The sequence below is a fragment of the Anastrepha ludens genome, chromosome 2 (assembly GCF_028408465.1).
Source record: "Anastrepha ludens isolate Willacy chromosome 2, idAnaLude1.1, whole genome shotgun sequence".
Taxonomy (NCBI): domain Eukaryota; kingdom Metazoa; phylum Arthropoda; class Insecta; order Diptera; family Tephritidae; genus Anastrepha; species Anastrepha ludens.
In genome coordinates, this window is record NC_071498.1 from 103,250,227 (window position 1) to 103,271,657 (window position 21,431).

The following is a 21,431-nucleotide window of genomic DNA, read 5'->3' on the forward strand; positions in this document are numbered from 1 at the left end:
TATCAAAGTTTTAAACTGGATATAATGGCGATTACACTCGTTTTGACTGTTTGGCCTAGCTCCTCCTCCTATTTATGGTGCGTATCTTAATGATTTTTTTTCAGTTTAGTTTAACGCCACCTCCGAACGGCAGATGGTTTTTTATGACGAGCTTTTCCATAGTAGAAACACACTCGGAGGTTTGTCTGCTGAGAACCGTTCATCATTAGAAACAACTTTTTCATAGTCCTCTAAATGTTAGTATAAGAAAGTGCAAGTTTTAAGTAGCCCAAAAATCTGGTTTGTTTTTGATATTTTTCCCCCTGGCGGTGTTGGGCTCTTCCTTTATGTAACGAATGCTTGATAATTCTTATATGGAATAAAACATCCAATACCGTCAACGAAGAATGTTGCCAAAAATCAGCGGGATTTTTATTTTATTATAAAGGGTGTTTTTTTTTAGAGGTTAGGTTTTCAAGATGAAATAAAACGTATATAATTTAATTTTATGGCCAAGAATTTAGCTTTATTATAAAGATAAGGGTTTGCCATTATGTTTTAAAAATGATTTCGGGCAAGTGGCCGCCGCGGCTGGCTCGAATAAATTCCAGCCGAGAGGCCCAATTTTCGACCACTTTTTGCAGCAATTGGGGCCGTATGTCAGCAATAACGCGCCGAATACTCTCTTCCAAGACGTCAGTCGTCTCGGGCTTATCTGCGTAGACAAGCAACTTCACATAGCCCCACAAGAAATAGTCCAGCGGTGTTATATCGCACGATCTTGGAGGCCACGCCACAGGTCCACGGCGCGAGATAATGCGCTCACCAAAAGTTTCCTTCAATAAATCGATTGTTGCGTTGGCTGTATGGCATGTAGCGCCGTCTTGTTGGAACAAAAGGTCGTCCACATCAACATCGTCCAATTCAGGCACGAAAAAGTCATTAATGATGGCTCTATAGCGCTCTCCATTGACTGTAACATTATGGCCGGCTTCATTTTTAAAGAAATATGGACCAATGATTCCCTCTGCCCATAGAGCACACCAAACAGTGACTTTTTGAGGATGTAACGGCGTCTCAGCAATGGCTTGTGGATTACAATATGTTCACTCCAAATGCGACAATTTTGCTTATTGACATACCCATTCAACCAAAAGTGAGCTTCATCGCTGAACAAAATTTTCTTGTGAAAATCGGGATCGGTGGCCATCTCGTTTTGGGCCCATTCACCGAACGTGCGACGCGCTTGATGGTCGTTCGGCTTCAATTCTTGCACGAGTTGGATTTTGTTAGCCCGCAAACTAAGATCCTTCCGCAAAATCTTCCATAAAGTGGATGGGCAAATCTCCAATTGCTGCGCGCGATGGCGGATGGACTCATTCGGGTCTTCTTCGATACTCTGCTCCATAGCAGCAATAGTGTCTTCGGTGCGCACTGTACGACGTCTCTGAGGATGCGTATTATCCACTAGAGCAAACGTGGTGCGAAACCGATCCATGGTTAATCGAATTAGTGACTCTGATGGACGATTATTTCGACCGAATATTGGACGCAGCGCGCGATGCGTCGCGCGAACCGAACCATTACTTTCGTAATAAATTTGGACGATTTGCAAACGTTGTTCAGGTGTAAGTCTATTCATTATGAAATGGCAAACCAAACTGAGCATAAATCAAGTGACAGCTGTCAAAAAGACCATCTACGAAAAAAGTAGTGCCAACTTGAAAACCTAACCTCTAAAAAAACACAGATAATCTAAATTTTAAAGATTAAGTAAACTATATTTTCATAATAGATACTATATATTAAAATTAATTAAGAAACAAATAAACTTTTTGAAGACTTGTCATTAAAATCCTGTGCTACAGCTGTAGAATGAACTTTATGTACATATGTACGAGAGTGGCTTTAAGAGGGTTGCGTCATTGCAACACTACCTGTGATGAGCTGTAATTCGATATTTTTATTGAAAAATGTGGTCCTTTTTGCAGTGCATTGAAAAACTCATCTCGCACAAAAGATGGAATTAACTTGTGAAAATTTTCGCTCGATGATTTATTACGACATGGATTATCGAGACAACGCACATTGATCAACTTACTTCGACTTTTAGGATTGAAGCACCTGATTTAACCACTATGAAACGCTGGTACAACGAGTTCGAGTGTGGCTGTCGATCCTTGCAGGATGAGTTTCGTCCAAAAACGGTTGTTGTGCCAGAAGCAATCGATGCTGTGCGCCCCTTGTTTCACGTAAATCATTGTGTGACCTATCGCGAAATAGTGACATTCTTGGGTGAAACCAGCATTCATTGAATATTGCATGAACATTCGGTCGTCAAGAAAATTTATTCTCGTTGGATCCCGCATAATTTGACAATTGCTCAAAAAAGGACTTGTGCCGATTGGTATAACGAAATGGTAAATAAATTCAGCCGTGGTGGTTCAAAGTACGTTGTGACACCGTAACAGATGACGAATCTTGGATATGTGCAATTTTTGAACACTCAAATCGAATTCGTTATTTACTTTATTTTAATAATCTAAAGTACAAATTATCTTTCAGACTAGACAAAAATGTAAAGAAAAACAAGCCAAATTTGGCAACTAAATAAAGCGTTTTTCAGTGAGAGCGCTTCAACTTTTTTTTTGAATAAAACACAAACGGTTTGACTTTTTTAACTAATTTTTTTTTTATTATCGAGTTTGAACATATACATTTAAGTATGAAATTCGATTTCTTTTGCATGACCCCGCGGGCACGTTTTACGAAGTCCAATCGTTGAACCCAATTTTCGACCACTCTTTTGCATAAATCGGACGAAATTCCAGCAATTTCGCGTTCAATATTGGCTCTGAGCTCACAAATCGTCGCCGGCTTGTTACTGTAGACCAATGACTTCACATAACCCCAAAGAAAATAGTCTAGAGGCGTCAAATCACACGAGCGTGGCGGCCATTCGACCGGTCCATTTCTGGAAATAATGCGCTCATCGAACTTACTCTTCAACAAATCAATTGTAGCGTGTGCTGTGGCTTGTGGCCCCGTCCTGTTGAAACCACAAGTCGTCTAAGTCCATACCATTCAATTGCGGCCAAAAATAATCGTTTATCATGTCGCGGTATCGATTTCCATTCACAGTAACGTGGCGATCGTTCTCGTCAACGAAAAAATATGGGCCAATTACGCCGCCGGCATGTAAACCGCACCAAACAGTGATTATTTCGGGATGCAACGGTGCCTCATGAATCACGTGTGGATTGCTTTCTGCCCAGTAACGCATATTTTGCTTGTTGACAAAGCCATTGAGCCAAAAGTGAGCTTCATCACTGAAGATGATTTTTCGACTTTAAACTTTCTTAACAGAACACGCATTTTTATAATAAAATTAAATGATTTGCAAGCGTTGCTCAAGTGTGTAGCGTTCCATGATGAAATGTATACTAATGAAGTTTACAAATGACAAGCGAAAAATAAAAAATATTGCGTCGTTCGCCCTCCCTATCGGAAAAAAGTTGAAGCGCACCTATTGAAAAACGCCTTATTAGCTATCAATAAAAAATCCAATAATAAGAAAAAAATTGAAATCAAGAGAATTATGACACGGAACAGAAGCCTCGAATCGTAGGGAACGCAATGCCTGCTTATGAAAACTCAGGTGCATTATGACGAATGAAGCCTAGAACCGAGTATGATATTGAAGGAATAAAATGAATGTGACTACTGAAGGAAAAATACGTATCGAATAAAACTCCAAGATCCTGAAACTCTGTTACACTTTATAGCACATTATTAGAAATGATGTAGGATGTGTTAAAAATGTACTGACGCCTTTGAAAATGTTAAATGAAAAAAACAATTGTATATTCAAAGACAGACGCAATTTCATGCAGTATTGGTGAATATTGTTTATGTCGAGTTGAAGCTTCTGAGCATTCACTGAGTTCTTAACGGATGAGAAATTTTTTTAAATCATTCGCGAAGAGCAAGAAATTCGAAAAGGAAAACATTTGCTTATGTCATTGATAAAAATGACAAAAAGAAGTGGTCCTAAGATGCTCCCATGGGGCACGCCTGTAGTGGCAACAAAATGGTTCAATAATGCTTCACCTCGTCTGTCCGTCAAATATGATTTAAGTATTGCAGAAAAGTGGAGTAAAAACCCAAGCATCCTAACTTATTTATTAGAATCTCGTGCGACATTCCACGCAAACAACTTGGGTCATCCACCTTAGAGAACTGGTTTGGTTTCCTAATGATTTATTTTTTTCCCGAGCATCAGATGTGAAATGCGAGGTCGATATTTTTCAACGCCTAAAGAAGCTGTTGAAGCTTCTCGTTTTGTAGGTATCGACTTCTGCGGGGCAAAGAGCTTTGAAAATTAGTTTAAGCAAATGCAGAAGAGTATTGACTTCCATGGAGAATATTTTGAAAAACAATAACGCCACTTTTACTATTATTTTACTGTGTTTTCATTATTGGGCGCAAAATATAAAAGGGTTACCTGGAAAGCAGTTTTAGATACTTAAGGATTTTATAAGGAATTTTTTATTTATGTTATTTCTGAATAATTTGGTTATATGACATGATGTCCAGAACTTAACGGTTTAGAGATATTCGATTCTAAATATTTTTTTACAGAAATATTTTTTTTTTTCAAAAACTACAATATTTTTTATTTCTTAAAATTAAAAATTAAACTCGAAAAGTTATCATTTCAAATTGAAAACTCAATTACTAATAGTTCTTTTTGATAAGAAAACAACTCATAAAAGAATTTCAGGGAGAAAAAATAACTCCCCAAAAAATTGTTTAAATTTGATCAAAAAATATAACTCGATATACACAACTGGATTTAGAACAACACAATAAAACTCAGAAATTTATTATTCTTATTGATAGCAAGTATTAAAATCTCACAATCATAATTAAATATATTTTTTTTTTGAACTCACAATTTATATCTGCTAGTTAATTAGTTGATTCTAGTGATTTAAGCCAGTCTAATAAGTCAAAAATTGCCGCAATATTGCAACCCTTTTACTACTTGACACACTGTTGCTGACGCTTAGCTGAAAATCTGCCATAATATTGCCTTAATTATTTGCACGAATTTTGAAAGAATTACGAAGTATCGAATTTTAGCCTTTTTAGTAATTTGTGAAATGATGAAGAAGCGCAGTGGCAAATACGAAATAAATTTTGTATACTTAGGTTGCGGCAAGTTTTAAAATTTTTTTTTAGTTCGTGTTTTATGAGTATAAGATTTTGATCATAAGTTTCATTTCCATTGCAATTTACTTTGCGCGAAGGAACCAATTAAATCAAACTTATGTTCAAAGACCAACATTTAAGTTTCAGTCGGTAAATTTTCCGGTAAAAGCAATATTTAAATTATACTGAATTGTAAACTAACTTTACTTCCATTTTTGATTTCTGTATAAAAGCTTTTTAATTGCCTTTGTCTTGCTAGTGATAAGCAACAGATTATCAATATTTTGTTGTTCGAATGTCTGATAATGCCAATGTTGCTGGTATTTTCGCTATATCATAAAAAGTAGCGTGCCGCAATTATCGAAGCTCGCACCAGCCCGGCAGGTTGCAACATTGGTTTCAACGATTTGCCACAATGCCAATGTTGCCATTCTGGGACTAGATTTAGTTATTTTTTTTAAATCGCTCAACATTTTTTCTTTTAGTCCCAGCTCCTGTTTGTACCACTTTTGAATTTGAAACAACCCTTTTGACTTTTAAAAATCTGAACTTCATTTTAAACATTTCACAGTTCTTAGAAAGCATTTTAATTTTTTCTGTTCTTGTGTTCACAATTCAACTTATTATCAATAGTAAAATGAGCGCAAATTAATCGACTATTACAAAAGTTCCATTTCTAATTGTATGTGCAGCAAAGTAATACGAAAATGGAAAAGTAAGCTAACTATTTTATATTCAAGCACTTAACTTAATAATATTTTGCATTTTTTAACTTATTTATATACTATATTTGTTTAAGTCATCCATCTTATAATCAAATTTGCCTTAATTATACAATTTTCTGCATATTTTAGTTGCCTACTTTTGGACCAATAAGAGTATGCACTGCCGTTTTCAACGCGATTGTCCTGTGCTATTTTGGTTTTTGCGTACGCGGAATTGTAAAAGTCATCGGTATCATTTATGTTTGTCTGTATGTGTAGTTATATATATGTATATATACGTAGCGGGAGTGCTATTGCGCTTTCTGATGTTTGTCGTTGGTTGACTTGGTATTTTAAATTCGTGTCTCAGTTTGTAATTATTTTTGTGGCTGTTTATGCATTTACTGTGCAGCATCGGAGAAGGCATTCAAGTGCCGTGTTGTTGGACGGCCATTAAAATGAACCATTAACCGGGGATCGTGCTGCGTGGACTGCGCGAACTATGCAAGCTATGCACTGAACGGCGTTCGTTCAAGTCTTCTAATGTTGAGTGGAATGCACGAGTTACGCGCAATTGAGTTTGCAGTCGTGACACTCCTCTTATCCAAAGAATCTTACCAGCGCGTGGCTTTTTATCAGAATCAATTGAATCAAAATCTAATTCTCCCAACTGTATAGCATCGGTGTATTCCTCGGGCTGGCCACGACCCCATGATAAGATTTTTGGCAATTTTTTCGTAGGCACTGAAGTGATTAATTGTCCCCAAACTAACGTACCCACACCAAAGCATACGCACCATAGCCATTGGTCAAGAGATAATGCCTTTGTGGAGAAAGCCATTGCACCATATTGTATAATTACGACCTGGGCCATCATGGTAAAGATCCATATGGTGTAAAATATCGGATTAGTTAACAGACCTTCTATAACGTTTCGCTGTCCATGGATTTTTCTCGCATTGATCTCATTAAACATAGTCATCATAACAAACGCATTGAAAATTATAGTGAAGTGTTGTGTGGGTCCAGCACCAAGGTCTTGACCTCGACCAGATTCAATATCAAGTAGCCGATCTCCCACAAACAGCAAGCCGAAAATTATAAACAACTGATACAGAGCTTGTCCTAAAATATTTTTCATCATTGTGCGTGATATTAAGGGTTTCGTACGCCCGTAGGGTTTTCGCAACAATAAATCAGGTGTAGGAAGTTCTGTGGCCAATGCCAAAGATGCAAGGGTGTCCATAATGAGATTAACCCACAACATCTGTACAGCCTTGAGCGGCGAGTCTTGCACGGCACATGCACCAATAAATGCCACAATTACAGCAACAACGTTGACAGTGAGTTGAAATTGCAAAAATTTAGCAATGGAATCGTATACATTACGCCCCCACATCACCGCCTTTACAATACTGCTGAAATTATCATCGGTCAATATAATATCCGATGCTTCTTTAGCCACGTCCGTGCCAGCAATGCCCATCGCAAAGCCCACATCAGCTTTTTTCAATGCGGGACCGTCATTCGTACCATCACCAGTTACAGCAACTACCTCGCGGTTTTCGCTCACTTTGCTATCAATAATGCCTTTAACAAGAGTGTATTTGTCGGTAGGCGACGATCGTGCCAAAACACGCAGCTTCGGCCAAACTTTATCGAGCAAATGTTGTTGTACGTCTCCGTTGCTGTCCCTAATACGACGATTAAATTCCTTGCCTTCTAATATTAGAAAATCATCGTTAGGGCGCAGTATGCCACATTTTGAAGCGATTGAACGCGCGGTATTGATGTTATCACCGGTAACCATGCGTACAGTTATACCAGCACGTTGACATTTACGTATAGCATCAGGAACTTCTGGACGGACGGGATCTTCAATACCTACCACGCATAAGCATGTCAAGTTGGTCATCACATTATCTTCGTCATCCCAATTCGGTTCACCATCAATATGAACTTCGTTAATTGCCGCTTGTCCCGGTACGAAATCACGATAAGCTACAGAAATAGTTCGTAGCCCATCACAAGCCATTGGCTCGATAACTTCACGTATCATCCGTTCTTGCATGTCAGAAGTGAATTTCTCCAAGACGCCGTCATGTCCATAAATGTAAGCGCATTTTTTAAGCATAATTTCTGATGCTCCTTTTGAAAAGAGACGATAACCACCATTTGGGCGAGGTATTACAGTACCCATACTTTTGCGTACGGAATTGAATGTATATACACGCGTGAATTTTTCCTCAGTAATTTCATCTCGTATGGACTGATATTTTACCCCCAGACCTTGCACGAATCCTAATAAAGCACATTCGGTTTTATTGCCTACTTGTATGGGTAAGTCACCCGGATTATGGCCAGGCATAATGTTGGAGGTGTACGCTGAATTAACTGAAATGCCCATGGTTATTAAGTTGCCCACGTGTTGCGGTATGTCCTTCAACGTCGGTAGAACTTTGCATAACTTCTCACAGATGTAGGATTGTACGACAGTCATTCGATTTGTTGTAAGTGTGCCAGTTTTATCTGAGCAAATGGCAGTGGCATTACCCATAGTTTCACAAGCATCCAAATGCCTCACCAAGTTGTTATCCTTCATCATTTTCTTTACGGAATATGCTAACGACAGAGTTACAGCTAATGGCAAACCTTCTGGAACTGCCACTACTAGTACGGTCACGCCAATAATTAAGTGTTTGACCAAATTATTTGCATAAGTATTTTTCCATGGTTTCTCTTCAATCACAAAAGTCTTTACGCAAAACTGTATAACTAATATAATTACAGTTAAAAGTGCTATTGCTGAACCAGCATAACCAATTTGTATAGCCAATTTGGTCAATTTCGCTTGCAGCACAGACTTTTCCTTTTTGTGGCCAGCTTCAACCGGTGACGCAGCTTGTTGAACGTGATTACCATCGGACTCAGATTTGATAGCATCTTTTTGTGGTGGGGACACTTGCACATTTTTCATTGGACCTTGACCATCATCAGCACCTTTTTTTCGTTTTTTCTGCTCAGTGTCCTGCTCGTCAACAGCTGCACCCAGTAAAGTGAATATGATACCCGCTTGGGAGTTTACACCAACAGCCGTGACTACCATTTTTCCGCTACCTTCCATAACGTGTGTACCCGAAAGTACCATCGGATCGACATCCACACCTTTCTTAACATGATCTGATTCGCCCGTTAATGATGACTCGTCAACCTTGAGATCATTACTTTGTATAAGAATACCGTCAGCTGGTAACAAGTCACCGTACTTTATCTGTGCAATATCACCCACTACAATATCGCCAACAGATATTTGGCACACTTCTCCACCACGTATAATCGAAAATTTGTGCTCGCCTTCAATACGATTTTGCAAGCCTCGAAATTGACGTTCTTTCGAATAATCATTGAATGCTGTCACAAATACTACAACGATGACCGAGATCAAAATCGCTAGACCTTCTATCCAGCCATGGTGCTCGTCTTCTTCTTGCAGTACAGGTGCATCCTCGTCGGCGGGTTTGTAAAATGATAAACCAAGTGAAACCAGCGCAGCTACTTCTAAAATAATGAGTGTGACATCCTGTAACGCCTCCCACACTAATGTTAAAAATGTCTTTGGGGGTTTCGGTGGGATAACATTAGAACCGAATGTCTCACGCCTATGCTCAATGTCCGTCCTTGTCCCACGTAGACCATCGTTTGTTGATGTATATAATTTATCGCATAATTTGCTGACACCGCCAAGTTCACTTAGCTTAGCTACGCCCTCCCTACCGCGATGCTCCATGAGCTCTCGTAAATTTTTAAGAGAAATCCCATATTGCGCCGGTCTTCCATCTACTGTGGCCATTTGTTAAAAGCAAAAGTAAACTCTCTACCGAAGAAACGGTATTTAAAACTGTTTCTGGCCTGAAGTAGCGAGTCCTGAAGCTTTAAATATTTATCACCGACTATACGTGCACTTTTTAGCGCAATGATTTAACGCGCCGACCGTTTGACTAAAACGAGTTTGCTGCCGGACTGTCGTATATGTACTAAAAGTTAAATGCTACTCAAGTACTTTAATTTTAAAAAGTTATGTTTATTTTTGGCTGCGGATGTTGACGCGTTTAAATTTTATCTGCCCACAAAACAAGTTTAACTTATCTTTGCTATCTGCGTATATTATCATTTTGCTTGGTAATATAAGTATTACGTTAGCCAAGGCGAATATACGAGTATACAAGGTGGTGGCATTCGAGCAACAACAACATTTTTTTTTAAATTATAACTGTCAAGGGAAAGATAATGGAAGAATGAAATGAATGACAAATAGATAAAACTTGTTTGTCGCGCATTCGCAATACAATAACAACTTTCCGGCATTCCGTTTCACTGGCATTTCTAAATTAAAGGCGAATGTAAGAAGAAGAGGAAATCAACTACTCTTATCACATCCATTCTATATATATGCCTTGACCTTACCACTGCAATGTCTTCGATGTTTCTTTGCGCTGATATTCGCAGAACCGATATATCCTGCGGAAATCTTAAAAAGCAAACAAAAGGTAGTCAGAACACCCGAGAGAGCAATGAGAGCAGCGATTCGATGGCTTATATGAGTGAACAGTGCTCAGCTAAATGATAGCGGTAACATTTTTATAAACCCTTCCAAATATTTTGTCATAAATAATATTCCTATACACCGCACGAAAAAATTATGAGACCAAGATGATATGATGATATCTACTAAAACAACAATAGAAAATTATTCCAATATATTTTCGTTGATTGTATGTTTAAAACTGTGTCTCATAACAAAAATTATTCCGCATTTATTGCCAGTATTTTCATAACGCACAAGATCTTGATCTGTGCAAAACGAAATATGTTAATTATAAGATTAAAAGCATTTGCTTTTAATTTAAAAGTGTACAAAAGAAGTTATTACGTTAAAATTATTATTTTATAAGTGCTTTTGACCGCTTTATCTCGTTCTCACATTCATGTGATTGTTTTAGTATAGAAACAAGAAATATGCCGCGCGGGAAAGCTTTGCCTGAATTTGAGCAGGAACAAATTTTAGAATGCAGAGAGAGGGAGGCCTTACAATGCGAGGTATTACTTCAAAACTAAAAAGAAGTAAGGTTGTGGTTTTGTATTACTTCCATTTGAAAAAAAGTAGGAATATACCAAGAGAAGTGGTAGAAAACCAAAATTTTACGCTGGAGATGTTCGGGAAATCAAAACTACAGCAAATAGCCCTGCTGAAATTAAACGCTCCTAATTTGAAACCTACTAGCTGTCGCGTGCAACAAATTTTTCAAACGGATTTTAGTCTAGAATATGTAAAACGCATACCTAAACCTAAGTAAACCACACGACACTAACAGGGCAGGTTAACATTTGCCGAAAAGTACCAATTTTGGGAAGATAACTGCGAAAGAGTAATTTTTTTTTATGAAATATAATTCAATATCGATGGAGCAGATGGTTTCCAAATGTATTGGCATGATAAACGGAAGAAAAAGTAGGAGAGAATGGTTCGTAATTTCGGAGGGAGTCCGGTCATGCCTTGGGCAGTCATTAGCGTCAAAGGCAAAACGCCTTTATATTTCTAATCCACAAAAATGAGTGCCAAGTAGTCATTGTAGAACTTCTAGACGAAGTACTTATTACTTCTTTGGTCGATAATTTTGATAAGGAGTGGATTTTCCAGCATGGCAATGCAGTCGTTCATGCTTCCAAAGCAACAAAAGAGTTTTTAGCAGCGAAAAAAGTACCAATTTTAGAATGGCCCTGACCTTAGACTAATCAAAAATATTTGGGTAATACTTTCTCAACCGGTTTTCAAAAACGAAGAGAGTTCGATAGCTCTAAAAGCTTTAGAAGTGCCATTAATCTCAGATGGTCAACAATTGATCAAAATTTTATAAAAAAACGTAATTAAATCGATGCCTCGACGATTTCTTATCAAAGGAGGATCCAAAACAAATTACTAAGCCCCAAATTATAAACCAACTCTAAAAATTCTATTTATTTAATATATTTTAAATATAATAACATTGGCCTTTAAAATTGTTCGTTCTATAGATTTTACTTTTCTTAATAATTAATTTAAGTTTCGTGAAATGTGTGCTTATTTGTGGATATTTTTAAAACATTTATCATTAAAAGTGTGGTGTTAAAAACAAAAATCGTTAGCTCTAAACTGATGATAAAAATATAAGAAATTTAATTGGTCCCATTATTTTTTTGTTCGGTGTATTATTAGACTGCTTGGGCTACCAACAAAACTTTCAGCCTATCGATCAAACTAAATAATGACTTTGTAGAAGGCAAATATTGCTGCTATAGACTTCGGCCGAAATTGAATGGACACTTTGGGCATACAGATTAGGGGGGAGCGAACTTTTTTTATTTTAAAACGTTTTGATAGACCTGCAGAATGTTTGCTTTGTATCGCAGAAATAACAGTGTAAAATATTATAATTTTCTCATCGTTTGTTAAAAGATGCCACCGACACCATTAATTTTTGAAAAAAAAAAAATAAAATCCGCATTTCGCAAATTTATGTATGTATATGCATGCGAACATACATTTATAAAGGGTCATTCAAAAGAAGCGCCTGGATGTTGTTTTAAAATAAAACATGTAAACATTTAGATTCGTTCAGGCTATATTTATTCAAACGCTCTTAACAATTATATGTAAAAAATTACATCATTTCACATACAAAAGTTCATCATGAGCGCGTCTAAAGGTAAAATTCGCCAAACAGTTAATTCATGAATGTCAATTTGTTGAGGGCGTCAAGGTATCGTTGTTGAAGATTCTCAATATTCTCGACAGAACGTCCAATTTTTGGTCTGCCAGTCCTTTTTCTATCCTAGACAGAACAAGTTTTTTAAAATCTGTTCACCAACCTTTGAATAGTCGACTCAGTCGGATCATTACTTCACTAATAATATTACGAATTTTGCGTTATTTTGTTCCTAAACATCGACCATTTTTGTAATAAGTTTCAATAATCTTAACGCTTGACAAACGTCAAAGAAAAAAAGGAATTATTCACTACTGGCATCTTGACATCACTTTTGAATGACCCTTTATAAATATATACGTACTTGTATTGACTTTTGGTTGTTGTTAGTGTTAAAATTGAATTTAATAGGTAATTAATTAAATTAATTAAATTATGAATACTTTGTGATTTCTTTTAACTTATTTCATTCCCATCTCATTCTAAGAAATATTTAAAAAAAATGTCCACATTCTATCGTTCCACCTTAATGAAGATGCAACTGAACACAAAAAAGCAGTACGGCCTTGTTTGGCCACAAAGCAGAAACGCTCAATTTTATTTTTTCGCTTCTCATTTAAACAGCTGTAAACATGTTTATTTAGCTCTTTTTATCCCTTTGTTCTGTAGATCCAGCCCTAAAAGGATATTTTTTTCTCACAGCAGCATCCAAAGCTAACGAAACAATTACCCCACATCCATACCTTTTATAGATTATTTTAAAAAAGCTCTGTTAAAGTAGAATCGTCAGATGGAGAGCGCGGATTTCACTGTTAAAACACATTTGTTTTACCGAATTTCTTGCCATCACTGTTTTATATCAGCTCTCACTTCGTAGCTTGACAACTCGATTTTCATTTTACCGAACGATTTGCGCGAAAGCAGCGATCCGAATTGCTTGATACCAACTTGGAAATGAAATGTTAATACAGCAAGGTGCCCACACGAGAAAACCGGACAAAGTCGAAAAGTAATTGTGCATATAAAAAATATTTGGTAGAAGACGCATTTAGTAGCATTGGTAGGGGTTAGTTTGTCGCATACGATTTTGCTTGAAAGATTGTTTGGGCTATTTTTTGCAGCTATTTGGCCGACAAGATCGCTTAACTTAAATCCCTTGGATGCTTTTTATCTTGAATCGTCCCAAATATAGAGTTTCGTGAATAAATGAAAATCAATTGAAGCTTTGAAAATAATATTCGGCGCAAAATTGACGAAATGGAGCCAAAAGTGCCTAAATGTCATTGCAAATTACACTAAACTATTATTTATCAGTCATAAATCGCAGACCCTGTACTATATACATACATCTGTCTGTAGACAATGAATTCCCATTCAATAAATTTGTTTAATTGCAATTAAAAAAAACTTGAAATTCCCAGTATAAAAAGTTAATATTTAATTATCAATTTTGTTGCTTATACACATAAGTAGGTACATAAGCATATATGTATGCTTCGCCAACGAAATGATTAACTGCAACAGTTTGGAAACTTTTATCTTATCTAAATATGTCAAAGAATTAATATACTGCTAAATTTTATAATAACGTAAGTTAACAAATTGAAAATTATAAGATGTAGAATTCGGTTTTGGTGTCCGGTTTTGCGTGTACCATATATGTATGTACACAATATACCTCTTATGGTATACTTTTAAAAATTCAAGTACACATATATGAAGAAGTTGCTCAACTTACTCATCTCGCAAATTACAACGCATTCCTATACATACATACACACATACTTATATGTAAATATACATAGATTTGTAACGAGCTTATGAAAGCAGTAAAAAATTGAAGACTCAATAAGAAGGTAAATATTTAAATAATAAGCAACAATAGCAACAACTGCAACAACCGCATGGCTCTTTCTAAGAGAAAGAGAGGAGATAACAAGAAACAAACGTAATTGACGATTACTAATTGCATTTTAATTGCCGCCAGCCAGCAATCACTGCAGCAGAGTCGGCGGCAGAGCAATGAGTAGAGCAATTGCGCACAGAATGAGCAATACAAAAAACAAAAACAAAAACACAAAAAAAGTGAAACAACAACAATAAACGCAGCGCCCTGCGTTAGCTGATTTTATGCAACATTTGCAGTTTTATTTGCATTTCCTGTCATTTGTCCGCATTTGCCGAGACTTAAATACTTTTACCTCTAAAATCGGTTGAAGTGCTTGCTCACAAACGCATCTGCATAAAAATATCCATATATATATAAAATACATATTTATCAAGCTAACAAATGTATCCAAACGACTTAAGTAAGCAGAAAGATGTACATACTTACATACATGAGATAAGAAACACAAACGGAAAGCTGAGCCATATTTTAAGGGTGCCTTGCTGGTACGACGATAAGCAAAAATTTCAAGACGTGTATGCTATGTCAAGCAAAAATTAAAATATATTCATATGTACTGATCAGTAAAAAATTGTTTTTGTAACTTTAATTAAAGTGACAGGATGAAAATCCCCGAAACGCCAGGAGATTCCAGCTTTTGTGAGATCAAACAATATTTTGACGTAATGCTGTACTCGTCTGTACCGTTTTATATACGCAGCTTTTTGTTTTTTATGATTTACTAAGTTGGTGGCCGCCGTAGCCGAATGGGTTGGTGCGTGACTACCATTCGGAATTCACAGAGAGAACGTAGGCTCGAATCTAGGTGAAACACCAAAATTAAGAAAAACATTTTTCTAATAGCAGTCGCCCCTCGGCAGGCAATGGCAAACCTCCGAGTGTATTTCTGCCATGAAAAAGCTCCTCATAAAAATATCTGCCGTTCGGAGTCGGTTTGAAACTGTAGGTCCCTCCATTTGTGGAACAACAACAAGACGCACATCGCAAATAGGAGGAGGACCTCGGCCAAACACCCAAAAAGAGTGTACCCGCCAATTATATATATATATAAGTTGTTCAATACGTTTTGGGGTTTTAAATACACTTTACTATTCACTTTAGTCTCTCGGAACATCAATACACTTGTTCCAATGAGATTTCAATTTATGAATTCCATCCCTGAAGTGAGACTCTGGAAGGGCTGCAAAATACGCTCCCACAGCTGTTATGACGTCATCATTCGAGAAAAAAAGAGACCAAATCTGATGAGTACGGTGGATGCTCCAACAACTCGAACTTTAATTCATGAATTTTAGCCACTGGTAAAATGCTCTTGTGACACGGTCCTGCTGAAAAAGATTTTTATTTTTGTTCGCAAACTGGGTCTTTTTTCACGAATTTTTTCCTTCAGCTCGTCTAAAAGGTTTCAATAATATTAAGAATTTATTGTTTTACCAGTTTGCCAATTGTTAGCGAATGCAGGACCCATTGTGCATACAGCTTTCTGAAACCCAATACTTTAGACAAAATACTTATACTAAATCTCTTTGAGTCACTTGACGATTTTCCAATACGATATTCAGTATTTTTTCCACGATTTCTTCATATGAAGAGTGCACCAACGTAAGGAAAGAATTTAGGCTAATAGCAACGCCCTCTATTATCGAACCCAAAACTTATTGAACAACTTAGTATATAGTCCGACGTACAAGTGTATTTCGACATGGAACTGTACCGCTACTACGGTAGCTCCTTATTTATCTTTACAGTGTTTTTCTTTTGGATTGAGTTAAATTATTTCAATTTTAAAGCGATGGTTTGGAATTCCTGTTAATGCATTTCATTTTCATTTACTAATTAAAATTTATTTCGACTTTTCGTGCACTTTTAACTTCTAAATTTGACTTGGATTTTAAATTAATTTTTAAATGAAAATTTTCTTATATTGGCGAACTTTTTAACTCATTTTAGTGTGTTTATTGGGTTTACTTTTTTTATATTGTTTATTTTTATTGCATCCGATAGGTCTATAGTATGCGATCTTCTAATCGAGGAGCAATTTTGCGACTGAAAATATTCAAAACAAATAAAGAAACATTTAAATATTTCGATATGGTCCACATTTAGTATATACATAAATATATATAGAATAATTTAAACAAGAATACGAGAAGAATTTTTTTGCGAAAATATGCCCACAATATGGCATTAGGATCGACATATTTTTAGTAATCGCATCTATAATCCAGGATTTCTATGTTTTGTAGACTTAACCAAAGCATTCGACAAGGTAGTTCTTAACGATGTTATAACCATCTTGCAAATGCAAGGAATTTGCGGCGAAATAGAGGTGATAAAAAATCCAAATACGACAACATGAAACATCAGCGCTCCCAGTTGCAGCTGGCATCTGGCAAGGAGATAGTTTAAGTACCATCCTTTTCAGTGTCAGGGCGAAGATTCAAGTTAGGACAAGAAATTGCTATTGTATGTTATACTGATGTTGCAGTCCCTCTATTGAATAATCAAGTTAATCTGTAGGGGTTTCGTTTTCGAAAAATTAGCGGAGAGATACAATAGGAAAATTTCAACATCAAATGGCAAATCCTTGACGATTTCGCAAAATTCAATTCGATGCAAGCTATCAGTCTATGGAGAGGGCAATGAACAAGTTAAGGAGTTTAATTAGCTTGGAACTACAATAACGTGGCAAAAAAATCTGTAAAATGAAGGCAGCGCGCAAATTCTAAAAGCAATACGCATATCTGGCTGCCCAAGGTAGGACATTTGGAAAAGTAATCACACGACTAAAGAGGGGAAAGTGCGTATTTATAAAACTTGCGTCAGGCCCATTATGACATATGCCGTAGAAATGAGAGCGGATACGAAAAATACAGAGCGTGTTGCTACTAAAGTTGAAAAGCAAACGCTTCGCTCTATAGCAGGCTTTCGCTAGAGTAGTATCATATGCGCAATGAAGACACGGGTGAAATTTTAGAGGTGCAGGATGTCATTAAATGGACCCGAAAACGACAAAAATGGTGGAGAAACAACGTAGTTAGAATGCACGACAATTGCATAACCAAAGCTACGATGGTGGTTAAAGCTACAGCAACACGACCTCCAGGAAGACCGCAGAAAACATGGACAGAATGCAGTACGCCCACTTCAACGGAGACTGAACTTTAATCTGTGGTACGAATTTAAAAGTGATGAAATATGTTAAACTTTTTTCTGATTGTTACGTTATTTTTTTTTTTTAAGTATTCGAGTAATTTAAAAATAAGGATCTTATCCTATATAAAGAGAAGGGAAGCATTTCTGGTCTGATGTGGTTTACATACAAATTATATATTATTTATATTTATATTAATTATATGGAAAGAAATATTATTTAGCCCACTATGTAGCTCTGAGATCCAGATATTTAGGTAGCAATTGCAAAATGTCTACATTTCTCAGATTGAAAAAGCAATTATGCAAGTTAATAGAAGCGCTTTATGACCACCTACTGATCACACAGAGAGCGAGGTTCGGGCTGCAGAGAGGGCCGTCTTCATAAGTTTCTCTTCCTCACTGAAATAGCGGTTTCAACAGCAAAAAATGGCCAACCTTTTATAAACCTCAGTTTAAGAACTACACTACGCATATGGTGAGAAAATAACTGGATTTCTAATGACGAGTTTCTTACTCGAGGCGAACAAAGGTCGGTTGAGATTGAAATACGCGAACGAAAGTGGAAAAGGATAGGCCTGCGACAGACATCAGCGGCCTGTCCCTAGGCTGAAAGCAGCAAGGCTCTTGCCGAAGAGGACGGACGAAAGGAATATGGAGACGGAGCCTGTGGGACGAATTCACGGCATCTGACGACTCGCTCAAAGCTCAAAAGCTACAATTCGAATCCAATGGATATTATTTGTATAGGCACTTCGCGTCCCAGTGGACGGGATAGCAAATAATAATAACAAATATTTGAAATAGGTGAGCTCATTTTTAAACATTTATGTTGGGCGAGCTCCCCCTCCTACTTGTGGTGTGCGTCTTGATGTTTTTCTCACAAAATGAAAGAGGCTACAGTTTTATACCTCCTCTGATGTTTTTTATGAGACTGTTTTCCGAAATTACTCAGAAGCCTATTTTACTTTTACATATTTACAGTATTTAAACTATTTCATTTTCGTATTTTCGACCTGGCACAGTTGCTGAAGGTGACTTGATGAAAAAGGTCAATTGATCGAAATAAGGACGAAGAAATAAAAGTAATCAATTAATTTGTTATTTTATTGTTAAATCGGCCTTGAGTTCATACACCTAATATACGAAAATTATATATTTGCTTTTTTATCTGAGGAATTTTCAAATTCTGTCTTAGGTTATGTGAAAAAAAATGCAAACAGGAATATGTTTTGGTATGTATCCAGGATATAAGCGTAAGCCGGGTTTGTATCTTCCAAATAGGTTTCCAAAAACCTACCGCATTTGAAAAAAATATGAAAAGACAAAGGTCAAAGAATGAAGTATTGTGTTGCTGAGCCCTGACCGGCGATAGCTTTCATATCATCAGACACAGAGAAATAATCTCTGATATTCCCTCTTGCACCCACGTAGCGACAAAATTTTATTTACAAGAAACAAAAACAAGCGAGCAAAAAAGAATATAAACAAACTTTCATATTTATTTTTAAAATTATAGAGTAAATGATTTTTTGGAAAGGGTAAAGATTCTTTTGCCAAAGCTTTGCTTATCACTTGTATGGTTTGGGTTTAGTAATCACGTCAGGTGTCATTTGATTCTGGTGAGTACGAATATATGACGAGGATGTATGCACATATATCAAGTGAATACCATTTTGTGCCAGTCTTAGTTGTGCAAATATTAGCGATTTAAGGAAATATACTTAAAATGCAAATAACGTCGTAGAGCTACAACAATGTTATCTCCCAGTTTATGATTGAAGAGGCTACAGTCATTTTTGGCCTATCGTATCAAGGCAGCCCACATTTGATTGTTTTTCAAACTGCGTCACCGTTACTATCTAATACATAAATTAATAACTTGGTGCCTATCTATACCTACTCTATTTAAGACTCATTGGGCCATTTGTTGTTACTGCGGTTAATTTATCAGCGCAGTGAGTGCTTATGACGAAAATGCCGCAAGGCATAAAAGTAAAAATAAAATTATTTAAAGAGGCAAAAAGTAGACTAATTTTGCGAGACTAATGCTGTTATCATTGATGCCTATTTATACAAAAACAAAAAGTAACTACAAAAATGCGATACACATATACATATACGAGTACGAGTACATGTATAAGTATGTAGGCACGTACAGGCAATTGGGAGCGCCAGCAAGAGACTGGAACTGCGCTGCCGTTGGCTAAATTCATTGCCAATTGTCTACTGATTTTTCCTTCGTTTGTTGCATAGCGACTGTCATAATGTGACTTTTTGCCCTTACTGGCCTTCTTCTAAATATGCCAACGTAAATGCATATATTAGTATACATATATGTATGTGTATGTGTATGTGTATGTGTGTGTAAGTGCGCAAGTACGGACTCTTCAATATTGCTTTCAAGCAGCCAGCCAAATTTTATATGCCCATTGCCCACTGTGTCATCTAGTTGGCCTTAGCGACCCAGTAATTGAGCAACGCGAATGCACGTACACACATATGTAAATATATGCATTTATATTGCTAATTGTGTGTCATGTGGTGCTTACCAGCACACACACATATATAGTAAGAGTAGTACACATGCATGTGTGTGTATCGCCATGCACTTGCACTTACGAGTACACTACTTTTGAATGTCTGCAGCGGCGAATGCTCGTAAATTACTACGAAAAGTATTATGTCAACAACAACAAGAATGACTGCAGTTACACTTGTATATTTAGCTGCAAACGCCCGCTCGCCCTAAGCAGCAAATATTCAATTCGGTTCGTGACTAAAAGTCGGCCATTCATAGCGCTGGCCGCCGTCCGCCGCCTGTCGGCTGTTTGTGCAATTTTTCTCTGTTTTTTTTTTGTTCTTTTTTTTTTTTTGGTTTGTTCTTCTACTTTCAAAGCGCATCTATCTAGATGTGTCCTGGGTGGAGGAATCATTTCATATGTCTATTGGAAGTATTAAACATTTGACTTGAATGGATTGTGCGCCTTTGACGCTTCTGTTATTTCGGCTGCCAAAATCAATATATCACATTTTTAGACTGTTTTGTAGTAGAAACTTTTTGCTAGTAAATTGTGGCTAATGTTGTTGTGTTTTGGATTTTTTGTTGTTGTTTTGAGCATGTAGTTGTATTGTGTCAGCACATTAGCTAAGAGTTTTTCACTTCATAACAAATGTTGTTGTCTTAGGATGGACGTTAGTGAGTATTGCGCATAGATACGAGTTTGCTTATTTGTTTGTGTATCAGTTGATTAAATGCCCGGCAGTGGAAAACCAAATTACTCTGGAAATATTTTAGCACATGAACTTATATTTGATAGAAGAAATCATAGTAGTTCGACAGTAACTAGAATTGCGCCAGTTGTAAAACGGCTGATAACAACGTGCGGCAAAATTCAACACTTTTTATTAGTCAAGTAACATTTCATATGCATCCGAAACAATACATTTCACGGAATTTTATTTTCTTACCAATTTAATTTGTGAGAGGACTTTACGTCTCAGATGACTAAATTTTTCCGAAAATGGTTTTATATACTTAGACTCATTCTGTGATAATCATATGAATATCAAATGGAAGAGGATATATCCAGCTAATAACAAACCAGTTTGGTGCCACCATTGCTGTAGGCTCATTGCCAAAATATTGATCGGTATTCACAGCGGCCGCCGTAGCCGAATTGGTTGGTGCGTGACTACCATTTGGAAATTAGAGAGAACGTACGTTCA

At 36.7% G+C, this 21,431-nt stretch overlaps 1 protein-coding gene across 1 annotated transcript; it reads right to left on the reverse strand.

Moving 5' to 3' along the window:
* Window positions 1-5,720: 5,720 nt before the first annotated feature.
* On the reverse strand, window positions 5,721-10,127 carry LOC128854973 (plasma membrane calcium-transporting ATPase 3-like). Its single transcript, XM_054089504.1, has one exon. The coding sequence runs from the start codon at window positions 9,745-9,747 to the stop codon at window positions 6,364-6,366; it is 3,384 nt and encodes a 1,127-aa protein (XP_053945479.1). The 5' UTR covers window positions 9,748-10,127; the 3' UTR covers window positions 5,721-6,363.
* Between the last annotated feature and the right edge of the window lie 11,304 nt (window positions 10,128-21,431).